Here is a 16,588-nt window from a genome sequence, read left to right on the forward strand (position 1 = left end):
CATCATTAACTGCCTATTATAACCCAATGTTAAGACCCAACCTGTTTCAAACCCAGATGAAGGTGTTCGTTGAAATGCTTGGCTTGTGGGGTAACAGTAAATAGACTGATAATATAATGACGCTGATTAATAGTTAATGAAAGTTTACAATATATTTGCAAAATATTAACTCCGCCTTAACAGGTAAAAATAAGTCAATTATCCCATTAAGAATTAGACTCTTTTTTATGCATTACATAATAACAAGCAGCACCTTTGGCTTGCATGTGACTTCATCGTGTTTTGAATGTTATGCTGGCGAACTAATTACTGACATATGCCTGTAGACTTGAATATTATGTTATCAAGACATTAAGCAGATTTTTTTGAAATTACAATTAATATTCATATTGAATTAGGCGCCAGAAGCAAGAAATTGAATGTTTGCTGGGATAAGCATATTTTAATATTGCCCACAAATACTTATGGGGACAGGGAAACTAATGTAAAAAATGTCATTCAGATTATCTCCCATAGAGAGAAAAAATAACTGCTGGCGAAGTTATAGATGTGGCAGTTATTGACTTAACTGCCACCTCAGTTATTGACTTAAGACAAATACTGATAGGCTACAGGCGTTCGTAAACAAATGCTTACGACATATACTAAAAATAAGATGGCCAGACAAAATATCAAACAAAGACCTGTGGCAAATTTTAAAGCAACAGCCAATAGAGAAAGATATTAAATCCCGTAAATGGGGATGGATCGGACACACGTTTAGAAAAGAAAAAGAAAACATCGCAAAACATGCATTGGACTGGAATCCCCATGGGCACAGATTAGAGGAGCAGCCCAAATCCCGAGTCCGCTGGAGATGTGTGGTTGCAGCCCTTTGCTCCCCAGGGGCCACAAAGGAGTGATGATGATGATGAGTTATTGACTTAAACTTTTACTGCAAGATGCCCATTTTCACAGTAAAACCCAAAATATTTTTACAACTTCAAAATGACGCTGCCGGCAGCATATTAATGGTCTCATCTAAGATTTTTTTCAGCAAGTTTCAATTATCTGCCAAGAACCCAGCACTTCGTGGACCACTGCAGTGTTAGGCTCACTGGTCACAAAAAGATTGTGACCTGTGTTGCCCGAAGGATGTTCTTACTGAGATTAATAAGAGACCCGAAAATGTTTTTTGAGTGTTATGCTGACCACAGTCTGTCCTTGTTAATCTGTTGTGCAGAGAAGCATTAATGCTCATTCTACGGCTTGCTTCAGTATGTTTTAAAAATCATAACTAAAAGATGTTTAATCATTGACTTTATGTACTTTATTAGGCAATCATGTTCATAGTGCACAAAAAACTTTCAAACAATGAAAGACAATTTTTTTTAAAAAGAAAATGCACTACAATAAACTGAAATGTGGAAAAAATCTGGCCAAGATTACATGTCATGACAGGTTTTTGAATGGCAATCATTTAAATGATCAATCATTTTCAAACAAGTTATAAAACATCCCAATCACCAATTTCAATTTGTATAAGGTCATTTAAAAAAAATAACACCAGACTAAAACAACACCAGGATCAAGGAGAAGGGGGGAGGGGTCCAATAACATTTACCCCCAACCCTTCTAAAGTACAGTAGTTCTTTAGAACTAGGAACCAGTTCATGTTGAACATAATATACAGTTCAACAGAGTTGCAGTAACAATCTTTTAACTTGAGGTACTAGTAGAGGTTGAATGTTAAAAAACAAGAAACAGCTATGAAGCAATAAACCTAAGTTAGAATTACCAAGATGGCGCTTGTTGTAACATAAGATAGGCTCTGTAGCAACAAGCTTAAACTAGTTTTTCATGGCTAATTAACATTAAAAAAAAATAACAAGCAACAGCTGTGCATTAACTTTCTTACACTTGAGGTATGAATCTTTTTTTTTTTTAAAAGGCTGTGTAATAGTCCTAAACTAGAGGTACCAGTTGAATGGAGCAACAAAAAGACATGAAACTGAAATAAAGGGCTAATGATTAACTAGAAACACCAGTACATATTTATGTAAAACAACCTATATGAAAACAAACCTAAAGCACAAGTACTAGTACACACTGAATGTAAGCTATGTGATAATGTACCTGAGTTGAGATCATAGAAAGGTCTCAGACATTTTTTTTCTCTATCATACAACAATGATTGCCAGTTATACCCATTATCTTTGTTGCCTCAGTGGAATGAGAATTTGTTTGAAGTCGGTTGATGAATTTTACTGATAGGATTATTTGGAGAATCTAACTTCTAAAGTATAAATTTTAAAAGTGCTAACCCTGTTGAAATTTCATAATTGTACAAAGCTCTTAAAAATGTACACAAAAATATTGATTCAATCATCTCATTTGACAGTAACATTAAAACAATGAGAACTTTAAAAAAGTAGAAAGAATAATTTTGAAACAGTTAAAGTGCTAAACAACACCCAGGGACTAAAAAAAAGCTGTGCTGTCTGCTAGTAAACAAGTTCATTTAAATACACTGACTTGATCTGTTAACATCAATATTTACAATGTTTTATTTGAACTGGTCTATAAAAAATATTGCAGATAAAAAATACACACAAGGACATGGATATTTCTTTAGCTGTACATAAAATAACATTACATTAGTTCTCAAACAATGGCACTACATTTACTGGCCACATGTGCTAATTATTCTACCCTTATTTTATCTATACATGTGCCACATAATAGAGGAATAAATAGTATTATAAAAAAATTATCTTTTGATGTGTTTTTTTTTAGTTTGTTTTTGTATTTTAAGATATTTGAACTTCAATACAACATTTATAATCTACACATTTGTTTTTTGGTACTAGCCTAATCAAGATTTCATATGCAGGTTATTTTTAAAGAAATTCAACAAACCATAATGTTAAAAATTTTTGACCAACATCGCTACAATTAAGTTTCTTACTTGCTACAATGCTGTCTTGTATAATATTTGCCTAGAAAGAAAATCTACACATTTCAAATCGTCTGTTATGGACCACTTGAGAGACAACAATATCCTAGTTTATCAACGCACCTAAAAAACCCTTTCATAAAACAAGAGATAAGCCTGCGCTCTTAGAACCTCAGACTCTGGGACCTCGTTGACCCTGCTGTCACTGATGTGGAACCAGCGGCCAGGTGGGACCAAGCTTTCTGCGCAAGCCTCAATATCCTTGTCAACTTCCTCTGTTTTCTCTCTGTCATTGTTGTCCTTATTTTTCATGACTCTAGTCAGGTACCTGCTCAAAACAGTGGTCATAGTTAGACATCAGGCTATAAACATGTTAAAACAAAAAACAGACACAAACTAGACAACACAAGGACTTAGAACCGAGTAGAGTTATGAGCATTTACACACTGAGTAGTTCCAAATTTGATGTACAACTAAAGTACAACCATAGTATAACTATAAAGGCACTTACACACTGAGTAGATCTAAAAGCACTTACACAATGAGTAGATCTAAAGGCACTTACACACCGAGTAAATCTAAAAGGACTTACACATTGAGTAGATCTAAAGGTCCTGGTGGAATGGTGTGTAGAAAGTGTGTGTAATGTGGCATGCCAGGACGAACTTTGATGTAAGCTGTGTAATGTCCACCACTCAGACGCCCGCTGTGCTCTACCACACCATACAGAGAATAAAACACTTTACTTTGGCCTTCTTTTACACCCTGAAACGACAAGATTTTTATTCATATTTTTTATTGAGTTTTACCACTAATTTTTAACTTTGTATTTTGTTTTTTATTTCGTTGTTCTGTTTATTATAACTGTTTTTTATCAAGTGATCTAAGAGAATAAGATAAAGAACTGTAAGCAGATAGTGTAAAACATACCAGACACAGTGAACTACAATAGGGTGCTAGATCCAGCACCAAGGGAAAATCAACATGGCGATTTACTTTTCTTGATGTCAGTCCAGTCTGTGGATGTACAAAAAATAAATAATTTGTCTGCACTTTTAATGGAATAAACAGCTTCCGCAGAAAAATAATTTTTTGTGAAGATTACATGATTAATAATCTTTGTTGATTCAAAATATTAGTTTTTATACAACTAGATAGAAAATTTTCAGAGAGAAGATCAAAGGATAGCTTTTTAATTGAATATTGAGACTTTCTTTTTGAAACATGAACTATTGAACACAATGCGAATTGTTAATGTAAATATCACAAAAAATGTGTGGTGAACTGCCACATTCTGAAGGATCAAGTAACAGAGTAAAGTAATTGGGTGATGAGAAAAACTTACTTGCTCAAACCTCTTGAGGTGCAGGGTTAAAACAGCAGGGGGACGAAATATTAAATACTGCTTGTTTGCATTAGAGTATACTGTGTCCTTGACCTTTTTGTCACCTGCTGACAGAGGAAAAAAGAATTTAAAAATTTTCATCCACTGATGTTTACATGACTTGAAAAATTATAAAATAATATTTCGCACCCAGAAATTAGAGAGTGCAATGATCTCAACAACAAAAAAACAAAAAAAAAACAATGAAATGATCCAAGAGTTAAAAGGAAATGTGAACCTTTGTGAGAATTATTTCGCTTTCTTCTTGTGCATTCCTTACAACCAAACTTGTTAGAGCCAGTTAAAAGTTCAGCAGCAGTGAACTGGTTCAAACAGGACATGATGGAACACTCTTTAGGTGATGGGTGGTATCTGTGGACACAATTGTTTGGGTCAAAATTTTTATTTCCTTCAGCTGTTTGTATTTACACTCAAATGAAGTCACAAAACAGATTTCTACAATACTAGCTACATTTCGCAAGAATAGATTCTTTGAACTAAAACTTAAAAGCTTAAAAAAACAAAGGGTAAAGAAATAATAAGCAGAATAAAATAAACAACATCCTGGGATATGCAAATGTCAAAACTTTTAAAAATATTTTAATACAGAAAATAATTAAGTAAGTTAACATGAAGTTATGCAGGGATATGAAACCGGTAAAAAAGTAGAGAAGGAAAACTTGGTCAGAGAGGCATTTGCAAACCTCAGACCAGTCTGGAAATCATCACACATCTCTAACAAAACTAAAATAAGAATCTTTTACTCCAATGTTAAACAACATACAGCAACAAAAAGACTGTTTTTAAACAAATACAACTGCTAAAAAGGTAGAGAACAAATATGTAAACAGTTTTGTGATGTAAGTAGGGCATGGTAATCAATCTTTACAAAGACAGATAACTAAGGAACCTTACTAAGTTACCTTGGAGCAAGTGTATTCATGGAATAACTTTTGGCCTCCCTCAGGTATTCTTGTCTAGTTTTGAGTATATTGTGCTGATGACTGTCCTCATTCAAAGCACCCTCAGCCTCTTCCACTTTGTCTACAGACCTGGGCTCCTGGTGGCCAGCATGCAAGTTAAATGTAGCACTGACTTCCTCTTTAGCGTGAACACCACACTTAGACCTCTCATGTCCTTTCTTAGTGGCTGGCACCTGAGGCTCACCACCGCTGCCATCAGACAGTTTAATGTCACTGTCAACCAGGGTCAGCCTGCCCACACCGTTGGCCAGGTGGATGGTCTGTGAGTTGTTGACACTAACCTGGCAGGAAATACACGAACCATCCAGGCCATTCATCTTGGCCACACTCTCCAGACGAGAACACAGGGTGTCTAATTCATCCACGGAACTGGTCAGCTTGACATTTACTTCACCGCTTGGCACCACTTCTGTGGAAGGGTGGGAACTCAACATACCACCATTGTTATTGTTATTCTCAGCTGCCTGGCTCAGTTTAAGATGTGGTGTGTGGGCTTTTTCAATATCTTGATCATGTTTCTGCTGTGTGGTATCAACTTTGTGTTGGTCACCACCAGCTTCATGACTGCAGCTTGATGTCTTCACATGGTCAACACCACTACCTTCCTGAAGTCCAGGTGATGCCGATACATGGTCACCCCCAGCTTCATGACTGCAGCTTGATGTCTTCACATGGTCAACACCACACACTTCCTGAAGTCCAGGTGATGCCTTTATGTGGTCACCACCAGCTTCATGACTGCAACTTGATGCCTTCACATCATCAGTTTCCTGAGGCTCAGCTGATGCCTTCATCTCAACGACAGCTTCAAGGCTCTCAGTATTTCCAGCTAATATTTTGACGAGGTCACCACCAGCCTCCTGACTATCAGAATGTTGAGTCCTGTCTGAAGCAGGGGACTCATTCAGTCTATGGATGTCACTCTCTATGTTATCCTCAACATCTGCATCTACAACACAAATAATATGATCATTAGCCATCATCACACCAGTCTTTCATGTTTAACTTTGATATGAGTAAGCTTTAAATAACAATACAAAATTACACAAAGGTCTTGAAATGTTTGCACTGTTGGGAGTAAAATTGTTTTTTTATTATCTAAAAATCAAAGCAACACTATTTTTTAAGAATACTTAAATTTTATGTCTACAATTTTGTTTAATTTACACTTGATCTAATTGATGAAAACTTCAATTCAGTTATCCATAACTGACAATCTACTTGTTTGGTGTCAAATAAGATCTAAGTGAAACAAAGAAAATGAAACCAACCAGAGGGATCATCCTCATCGTCATTTCCATCAATGCCATCTTTGCTGCCCTCAGGTGAGCTGTTCTCAGTTCTGGCTACAGAGTCTACGCTGGGTGAGTCATCTGGACTTGCCAGACTTGTGTCTTTATCCACATCAGCTTTGCTACCCTCGTCACTGCCTTCATCAGGCTTTTCCTCATGATTTTCTTTAGTATCCGCATCACCTGGTTTGGCCTTGAAAGATTTTGATTTGCGCTGTGGAAAACAGGAAAGTTTGTCACTTCTCCATTAGCCCTACACAATCTTTTAATTGATTGCAAATACTATTTTAGATGACTTTAATTAGTATGGCTAATGAAGCTCTTCTCTTTCAAAATTCTATAGCTTTAAAACAAAATTGAAATTTCACAAGACTGGTTGCATTATGACATAATTATTGTTGTTTTCTGTATGTTTAAAGAAAACACTGCTATGCTGGTTGAAAGTATGTAGGTGATCTTTGCTGTAATTCTAACAATGCAACTAGTGATAGAGAAAAAACATAATCTTGTATAGCCCAACTGTCTTTCTTAAAAGATTTTATTTTTTTCCTTACAAAGTGAGGACATTCTGTAGAAAAATAGTTGTAACAGATACTTACTTTAGCATCTTTTTTGGCCAAGCGTTTATTTTTCCTCTCCTGATATTTGCTGGGTTTGTCAGAGCCTAGATCCTGAGCTACTGGTGAGAGTGTGGCAGCATTGTCTTCAGGGGTGTCTGCAAGACTGATAGAATCTTTCTTCTTTCCTATCAAAATCAGATTAGGTCTTTGGGGCTGAAATTCCAAGATTCGTATCAAATTTTAGAATCAAGCCAACTCATCATAATCAGAACATAGGAAGTACATGAAGAAACATTTTTTTGATTGTGCAAATAAAAAGATAAAATAAAGTAGCAAAGTAATTTTTTATTGCATTTTCTTAAATTAATGAAATGTCTTACTTTTTCTTCCATGACAGGCAGGGATATATCAAGAAAAGCTTCACAGATCTGAGACACCTGCAAACAATATAAATCACAGGTAATATAAACAATATAGCCAAAAGGATCTGGTATTAAAAGGGGTTAAATTTTTAAAATAACGGTAAAAATAACGATTTTATTTGAACATCTTAATAAACATCCCTCTTGTGTATAAAATATTAATTTGATCAAATAATTGTTTTAACTTCAAGCTTGTTCATATGATGGATTAGTATTTTTACTTATTTCATTTTAAAATTGGATTAGATCCTCCCAGAAGTCAGCTAATGATTAAAATCACCTATGTTTTCATGGCTAACCCACATTGTTGTCATTTGATTGGCTGAAATGTTACTTACACTTTTACACTCTTCACATTTAATTGTGCTGACCAACTGACCACCAAACAAGCTGTCTAGAAATGTGTGCTTCACTTGTCGTCCATATTCTGAAAGGATATTTGTTTTCAAAGTTAACAAATGTAAAAATATAACGTCCAGTCAGCAAACATTTGAATCAACACATTTACCACCAAATTTTAAAAATGTAATGCTTCATTTAAATTTCAAATGACTTGCTCCTCTAGCAGCTCAATCACATGAGAAGTACTGACCTTTGACCTTAAACTTTGTTTCTTCATCCACTTTCTTTGGACTGATGCTCTCTGGTAGCTTGAAGAATTTTAAAATGGATGCCTGTCCTCTCTTGTGTAGGGAGAAAAAATGATTTTTGTAGAATGATTGCATTGAAATGTATGAGGAATAAACAGACCTAAGCAATGAGCCTGACATACCTTGATCTCCTCTGTCCTGACAGAATCTATTAAGTACCTCAACAGCTCATGGCTATCTTGCTGCTGAAATCCTTTAAATCGTGGCGCTCTATAAAAACAAGTTAAATGAAATGTTAGATGGAGTAACAAATTAAAATGTCAGATATAAACTGTCAAAAAAAGATAGCACTTGATATGCTAATTGTTTACGTATGATAAATATAATTTTGTTAACTGAGCAGCAAATATAATTTAATTACTTTTAGAAACAATTGGATAAGATCATAAAAACCCCAGCAATAGGTGTAAAATTAGTTTTATAATTTGCAATGTGCTTTAAGTTTGTGTGTGTTAATCTAAAAGGAGGAAAACTCAGCTTACTTTTTACACACTTGAGCAAACAGAGCTGTAGGATTGACAGTGCCATTCTTTGTTGTGCCACCTTTCATTTCTTGAAGGAAACTAAGCAGAGCCAAAGTTACAGACCCAGGCTCCCCATATGTTGTTTGTATACTTGGCTAAAGAAAAAAAAAAATATTATAGAAAAACCAGTTCTCTCGTTAACGTCAGAACTTAGGTTTCACAAACTCATTGGGCTAGTTTATTGTTAAGTCAAACAAAGAAATTACACACCAAAGATTTCATTTTATCCTCCATGTCATCATCGCTGTTGTCCTCTTCCTCACTGGAACCACTATCTGACTCGAGGCCCCTATCAGGACCAGGTATGGTACACAACCTGCCTTGTTTACACCCATCTACCAGCAGAGATTCCAGGCCTCTCGTCTGGCTGATACTCTGGTAAACAGATGGGGTTTTTGTTTTTTCAAGAATGTGTAACAACAGATAAAACAGGTACACAGAATTTGTGCTGAGAATGTTAAGACGGAAATTTTATTACATCTAATAGTAGCACCGGGAAGATAAATCAGAAATATTAGTTCAGTTTGTACTGATGTCAAAGATACTTAACATCAGAGAGTAAAAAGCTGAAAATGATGGCTTTAAGGAACTAGGTTTACCTGCATAACAGCATTAAAAAAACAAGTGTTTCCAAGATTACTTAAACCCTGTGGACAAATGAATAAACATATGAGCAGGAAATGAATTGATCAATTAGAATTAAGCCATAAATCATAATAGTGTTATCTTTATATCTTTAAGATTTAACATCTAACAGTCATCTTTACATCTAAAAGTAAAATAAGGAGACTTAAGTAACTGACCTTGACTTTGATACACGATACTGGGGCAGAGTTTTTACTACATGCACTGTTGACTATCACAGACTCTGTCGGACTTTCTATTGGATAACCTAAAACATTTACAACATACATTCTATTTAAGCAAATGAAGAGAAAACCTTAAATATTTAAGACCAATTTTATTTTAGCAAACAAACAGAAAACCTTAAATGTTTTTAAAACCAATTTTATTTAAACAAAGAAAACTTTAAATATTTTAGCCAATTTTTATTTTGGCAAATGAATAAAAGTTCTTTTTTTTTATTTAAAAGATTTTGTTATCCTTTTGCAGAAGCAGCCAATAATAGTTTAAAAGGTAATTTTAAGGATATAAATAAGCTTTACCTGCTAATTGACCTAGATCTGTTTTACTAACTCCAGATTGTTTTTGGAGAAAGTCTATACAAGACTGGATTCTGCCGTTTACTGGGACATTATCATCACAAATATAACACCTAAAAAACACCAAAAATTCTTCAAATATAAATACTTTTTTTCCTTCCTTAAATGATTTTCACAAGAACAAAAAAATGCATAAAGAAAACAATCAGACAAAAATTATCTTCATAGTTGTGAAGTATAATGGGCTCACCAAGTAGACCAGGTAGTCAGGTTGACAGTTATACAATGTATACCAGAATGAGGAGTTTTGTAGTGTTTTAAGGCATGCTTGTTTAAGGAGTTGCGATCACAGCCCTAAAGAGAAATAAAAGTACATTTATTTAAAAACAATCTTTTTCAAGTGATTGTAACTTATGAAAATGTGTAAAAATGAATAAACAAATGACGCAACCCTCTGCTATAGCTCACCTGATGACCACACTGTAAACATATACAAACAGTAGTTTCTGCCCCGTCCATCTCATCACTATCAGCTGTCTGGACTTGACCTTCTATTACACCACCAAATAAATCGCGGGATGAAGAGTTAGGGGCTTCTTTACTACAACTCTGTTATGAGAAAAACAATGAAAAATTACTATAATGCCTTCACTGCAATTAATATTAAAATAAATTGCCATACATCATGCACAGTATTATATCAGTTCTAAATTAAAAATTGTACCCACAGAACATTCTCCCAGGGAAACTGTTGGTTTCAAAACTACTTTTCTCATTGCTGCGAGGTTGACAGCTTTAGACGTGTGCGGGCACCCTCCTAAATATAAGACATTAAGCATTTAGAACATAATTGTTAACATTTTGATCTAAAAAATTCCCTTTACATTAAAAGTATAATTTACCGTTTTGCAATCCATCGTCACTTGATTCATCAGCTTCATTTTCTTTAGTTTTGCGTATTCTATGCTTTTTATTTTTCCCCATCTTATAAGGTATTGATGGATCAGCTTCTAATACTCTCATTAGGGGAATTTAAGTTCTGAAAACAAGAACAATAATACTGCAGTGATTCTCTGTTGTGACTGATCTGCAGTGATTCTTATTAATTTGTCAAGCCGATAATTTTAAAGGGTGTAATAGCATTGCTTTAGGCAAACCCCTATGGTTGTGGTTAGGTTTATAGTATCATTAGGTTTATTTGGGGTAATAATTTTACATAATTCAAGGATAAAAAGTGTGGCTAAACAATAGTCATTTTCTCACAAGTCCAAGTAAATTTTATCTTAAATTCCAAAGTTTATGTCTACCTATGTTTTTTACCAAGTCTTAAAAAAATACTTTTATTTAGGCCTACATACATTTCTGAATGAAAATGTGCCTAATCATACCCAAATATGTAATTTTTTAAAAGTAACCAGTTTTTTTAAAGTGACAGAATGTCAAATTAAAACAAGTGACCACAAAAGCATAATACACTTTGTTTTTAGACGTGACATGACTTTATAAAATATGAATAAATCACAGCAACTGATTGGTGACCATGAAATAAGTTGTATCCAGGCAGTCTCAACTCCACTAATGCTATTAAATATTTGATTTTAAAGTGCTTAGCTTTAGTTGATAAGAAAAACTTACAGCATCATAGGTTTGACGTCTATGATGAAGGTGAATGGAGTTTAATAAACTATTAAAGTAGTGTAATATTATTAAAATAACAAGACAGTAGGCCTTACTCTGAATGACATACTATAGGTAGAAAGATAATTATTACTAAATGCTAAGTTTATTATAGTCTAGTTGTCAAATACACATAGACCTATTTATTTGATAGCAGAATAATTTATATTTTCTTATTTTTCACCAAAAGCTTTAATTCATTTTACTAGCCTTTCTCATTTAATTTTAATCAAATTATTTCCTAATTTAATCATTTCTCTTGCAAACTATAGCTGTTTTTAGGGGTCTTGGGAAAATGCAAGATGCTGAATGTTGAGGCAGCAGAATGCTTGAAGAAAATGCAAGACATACTTGAGGATTGTGGGTAATTAGCAAGACACAATATGAGATTTTTTCTGTTTCATTGTTGTTTTTTATTGTCTTGAGATGTGTGAGAAGCAGGGTTCATGCTCAAAAGTTCAAATAAAATTCCAGGAGTTTTCCAGGACTTTTCCAGGAGTTTAAAAAAAAATTCAAGGAGATTTTAAAAACAAAAAAGAAACCCAATTTGTACATTTAAAAAAAGCGTACTTAATAATACATTTAATTAGCCAAGCCAAGGCAAAAATCTAATTTCAGTAAAAGTAAAACAATATAATAGTTACATATTAGGATAGAGGCTAAATCTGACTACAGACCAGTTTGAATTTTCAAAATCTGACCATAAACAAAAAAGTTATGATTTGTGTTTTTTTTGTCATTAAAAAACAGCAGTTTTTTTCAGAGAACCGGGATAGACCCTGAAAGAGGATAAATACTGGGTTATTGATTTTTGGATGCCAAATCCAATGATGCTAGGCTAGTCGGCCAACCCGATGAACGTGTCGGACGAATATTATGTAATTTCAGAGACAAAAATCTGGCAAAATTTCTTGATCTATGCCCAATGATTAGTAACATCAACTCCACAGAGCGAAGGAGGAAGAGAGGTGGGTATGAAACCACCACAAGCTGCTCGGGTACCGTACGGGTGTTACACAACATCAAAGGCGACAATCGTCGGCTTGTCACGTCACGGAGTAGTGGGGGCAGGTTGAGGCTATGGATGTTACGTTGGGTGTTACATACCGTGTAGGATGGTCAGTGTCTTCCCCCACCCACCCCAGCCCATTTTGGTCAATTTGGCAAGCTAGTATTAAGCGTATTAACAATTTTTAGTCAACCGAAAAAAAGAGCCACTGGAAAAATTTAATTTATTTTCTATAGCCATTTTTACGAAAAATTAATGTATAAAATAAAATAATGAAACGTTACGCGAATCAGCATTGTTTAATCGGGTCGCAGCTATCCGCGTTAATTTCTAAAGAAGATTAAATTTGACGATTAGTCCTGAGCCGTAAATACTACTACAACTTTTTTTGCCGTTTCAATAGTTTAAGACAAAGTTATGAAACATGCCTGTCTACTTTAAAAATCCAAAAGCCGACAAGTCAAACACGGGAACACATGTAGGCCTATCTATCTTTAGAAATTGTTTATAGTATCATCCAATCGGGTCAATCGCCTAGCGTCACGTGACGACACACTCGGCTGTGCCACACGATGTGTAGATCACGGCAGTGCGATTCAGTCGGACGAGGGCCGATGCGTTAATTTTTATTTTCGTCCCATTTAAAAACTACTAGATCTATTCAATTATTGGCGGAACAAAATCAAATAATTTCGGTCAGGTTTTGCGCCGCAGGTTAATGAAATTTCATGAGATTTCAATAATTTCATGAGAATTTTTAAAATTCCAGGAGAATTCCAGGAGATTTTTACGTTTTTTAAGATTCCAGGAGTTTTCCAGGACCTCCTGGAATTTCAGGAGGCCGCACGAACCCTGGAAAAGAAATATTTCTTCAATACATTATGAGTGTTGTAGGCCTATGTTTTTTTCTTGATCTAGATAATTTTAAATATTAATGAAATATGCCAACTGTTAAGTCTAAACATAATTCCTCTTAAGATAGCCCATTCACATTTTTTCTTTTCAGTGGGAGAAAAATACTGACACGGTCAAGGGGGTCATTGTAAGAAGACTGGTTTAGATATCACTCTGCATGTGTCAAAGCAAAAAGATTTCTATTTGAGATTTTGCTATGAAAAAAGTAACCAAAATAGTTACTGTCTAGTAGATCTAGATCTATCTGAACTTAAGTGTCCAACAAGACATTTGTATGATTTTTTGGGAAATTTTTTATATACCAGTGTCAGATAATAGAATCTTCTTTAAAATGTGGTTTTAGGTTACTGGTAGTTAACTTATTTCTAACAATAAAACGTTTTGAGATTACAATACTACTAACAACCTAACACGCCTATTTAGTAGTATTTCTCTCTAACCCGGAGGCGTGGCCGGTTGCTAACAACAATATGGCGCCCGGACCAGACGCTTGACTTCCGACGATTTTTCTGCCAAATTCCAGAGACCTTCTACTAATTAGTTTTTAAAATGTTTACCACGCGCAAAATGGCGGGACTTTCACGTTATAACAACAAGCTATAGGTGGCAGGGCTATATATGCCAGAAAAGCATTTTAAAATTTGCGTTGGAGAATGAAGGCTAAATTTAAAAGTTGGTTTCATCAAAAATACTAGAACTTTTTAATATCGATTTCCCTATTACAAAATTGATTTCCATACTAAAGCATTATTAGTTTTATCAGTCTATGAAAAAATAAATCAAATATAGTCAACCCTTTTTTTTATAAGAGTGGCCAAAAAATGACAACCAAATTTTTTTTATTTTTTTGACCACGTGACCGCTATTTGATGATCACTAGTGGGGAACTCTGGGTACATGGCCACTTAAAAAGTCTAACCGCATTTGTGGTTCTCTTTAGCTTCAAGTGCCTTCAGGGGTAAGAAGAGTTGTCATGGAGAGATGTGTTGTCCATGGCAGTGAGTGTCAATAAATATTAAATTAAGTAATTTAGTTTAAAACGAACTAAAAACTTCAAAATTAGTCCCTAATGGATTAAATATGGATGTCTATCATTCAGTAGTCATGTTTAATTTGAAATTTGGGTAAATTCTAGATTTAGTAAGAAAAGCTACTATTTAGTATTTTTTGATGAGTTCATTATCGGACATCAGTATTTTCAATCGGTAATCTATCGTTTTGGGTACGTAAAATCGCCCGCGGCTATTTATGTACGAAAACGTTACCTCATTGTCAAGGCTTTAATAGAAGTATATTGTCATACTTTTGTGTCAAATATTATAGATAAATGAATAATAAACCTAAATCAATGGCAAAATATATCGACATAGGCCAGAAATTAACTTTAAACAGCAGTGTCTGAGAGCAAGATTTGCTATATAAACAGCAGCCATTTGTAAAATAGAGTGGCTTCCCCCTGAATCTGGCGCTAAAAGCTTATAAAAATAAAACTTAGACAAGATGGCTGCTATAGTAAATGAGCATGGTTGCATCTGTTGGAAACATCGCTAGTCTTCATTTATTACGGAAAAGTTTTAATTGAATTGTTTAAAAACAGGTACATAAATGAATCAAGGAAACATTTTTGAATTTTTTAATACATAAATCCTCCTCAAAATGTGAAATAATTATTAAAATTTAAGGAGTCACCTGTTTTTCACATTACAAATCGCGGGCGATTTTACGTACCCAAAACAATAGATTACCTTTCAATCTTCCAATTTTACAACAATTACCCAGTTAGAATTATAACAATGAGGTTGGATAAAATAAAAACATAGACCACCATTTAAAATTTAGGCCGATTCTAGTCGGAATAAGATACGCATGCGATACGCATGCGCAATGGAGAGAAACTACGACTTAGCGGCGATGTTTTCGATGGTACTGCGCATGCGTGTGTTTACAACCGCAGAACCCTAATACCAACCCTAATCCTATCCCTAATCCTATCCCTAACCCTAACCCTAGCCCTAATCCTATCCCTAATCCTAGCCCTAATCCTATCCCTAACCCTATCCCTAATCCTACCCCTAACCCTCATTCTAGCCCTAACCCTAGCCATAGGTCACTGCGCATGCGCAGAACTATCTTTTGCCGAAAAATCTTATTCCGAGTAGACACTTCGTAAAATTTATTGAGAACACAAAAGTAGGCTTCGACCCAGTTTTTAGATCTAGAATCAAGATTGTCAGATATTCAATCCAGACATCATCGACCACTCATCCACATCGCCACCTTCCAATACATTCACAACTGAAACTAGATATCTACTTACTCTCAAGCCCTATATCAATCATTCGTCCATATAGGGCTCAACGAATACTACTTATTCTAATTAATAACGTATTTCTAATATTATTGAAACAAATAAATCATTTGTTGATTCTTCTGTCTAGATCTCGTTTTGTCAATTTACTTTTTCAACAGGAAAGATAAGATTATCATCATGCAGGAAACAATTGTCTTTTTCTATTGTCGCTAAATTATTATAAGATTTTATATCATTATAATTTTTGTATTTAATTCAAAAAGCAATATATTTTTTATCAAAGAAGATTCAAAGATCATATAAGTATGATTTATAATGATGAATGACCCATGAGTTTAAAAAACGGGTTTAATTTTATTTTACGACATATTTCTCATTCCAGGAATCGATGGCAGTGGTTCCCAAAATACATTATTTTTTAAGTGGGAGGGGGGTGGTCAGCAGTTTTTCTTCCAGCCGCTTTTTTTCTCCGGGGGGGGGGGCACTTGAAATTTTTTGGGGGGGGGGGGCGACACTCTGGTGGTGAGTCAGAATCTTTCTTCTCTCCCGTCGACATAGATCTATATTTATTTTATTTGGGAGGGAAAATTTAAAGTAAAAAACTAATACAATTTTCATATTTTTAAGAGCTTTTTGTAAATGTGGGTGTGTTTTAGTCTGGTTCTGGTTAATTAATGTTAAATTATTTTCAATTTTGACTTTAGAACAATTCCTAATAGAGCGACGATTTCCTTCAAATACTTCAAGATTTGCAGATAAATCG

At 34.5% G+C, this 16,588-nt stretch overlaps 1 protein-coding gene across 2 annotated transcripts; it reads right to left on the minus strand.

The window, feature by feature from the left end:
- Positions 1-1,292: 1,292 nt before the first annotated feature.
- Positions 1,293-15,987, minus strand: LOC131955554 (ubiquitin carboxyl-terminal hydrolase 16). 2 transcript variants are annotated; one of them, XM_059319714.1, is made up of 22 exons: positions 15,832-15,987; positions 10,816-10,952; positions 10,642-10,730; positions 10,382-10,522; positions 10,164-10,267; positions 9,917-10,026; positions 9,554-9,642; positions 9,350-9,397; positions 8,961-9,125; positions 8,709-8,845; positions 8,349-8,436; positions 8,169-8,259; positions 7,915-8,003; positions 7,535-7,591; positions 7,194-7,367; positions 6,574-6,808; positions 5,243-6,251; positions 4,558-4,691; positions 4,281-4,384; positions 3,866-3,952; positions 3,528-3,700; positions 1,293-3,263 (listed from the first exon to the last, which is right to left on the minus strand). In XM_059319714.1, the coding sequence occupies exons 2-22, from the start codon at positions 10,934-10,936 to the stop codon at positions 3,059-3,061; spliced, it is 3,450 nt and encodes a 1,149-aa protein (XP_059175697.1). In that variant the 5' UTR covers positions 10,937-10,952; positions 15,832-15,987; the 3' UTR covers positions 1,293-3,058. The 2 variants fall into 2 exon arrangements, with proteins under 2 accessions (XP_059175697.1, XP_059175696.1); XM_059319713.1 differs by having other exon boundaries at positions 4,281-4,387.
- Between the last annotated feature and the right edge of the window lie 601 nt (positions 15,988-16,588).

The sequence above is a fragment of the Physella acuta genome, unplaced genomic scaffold (genome assembly GCF_028476545.2).
Source record: "Physella acuta isolate Inbredline_101_S28 unplaced genomic scaffold, ASM2847654v3 ptg001078l, whole genome shotgun sequence".
Classification (NCBI taxonomy): Eukaryota; Metazoa; Mollusca; class Gastropoda; family Physidae; genus Physella; species Physella acuta.

Bases quoted from the DNA above. Each gene is read 5' to 3' on its own strand.
- LOC131955554 (XM_059319713.1), bottom strand. From the start codon at position 10,936: ATGAGAGTATTAGAAGCTGATCCATCAATACCTTATAAGATGGGGAAA. The intron at 8,846-8,960 runs GTGTGTAATTTC...TTTTTTCTTTAG, and splicing joins AGGATAAAATGAAATCTTTG to CCAAGTATACAAACAACATA. The intron at 7,592-7,914 runs GTAAGTAACATT...TATTGTTTGCAG, and splicing joins AATGTGAAGAGTGTAAAAGT to GTGTCTCAGATCTGTGAAGC.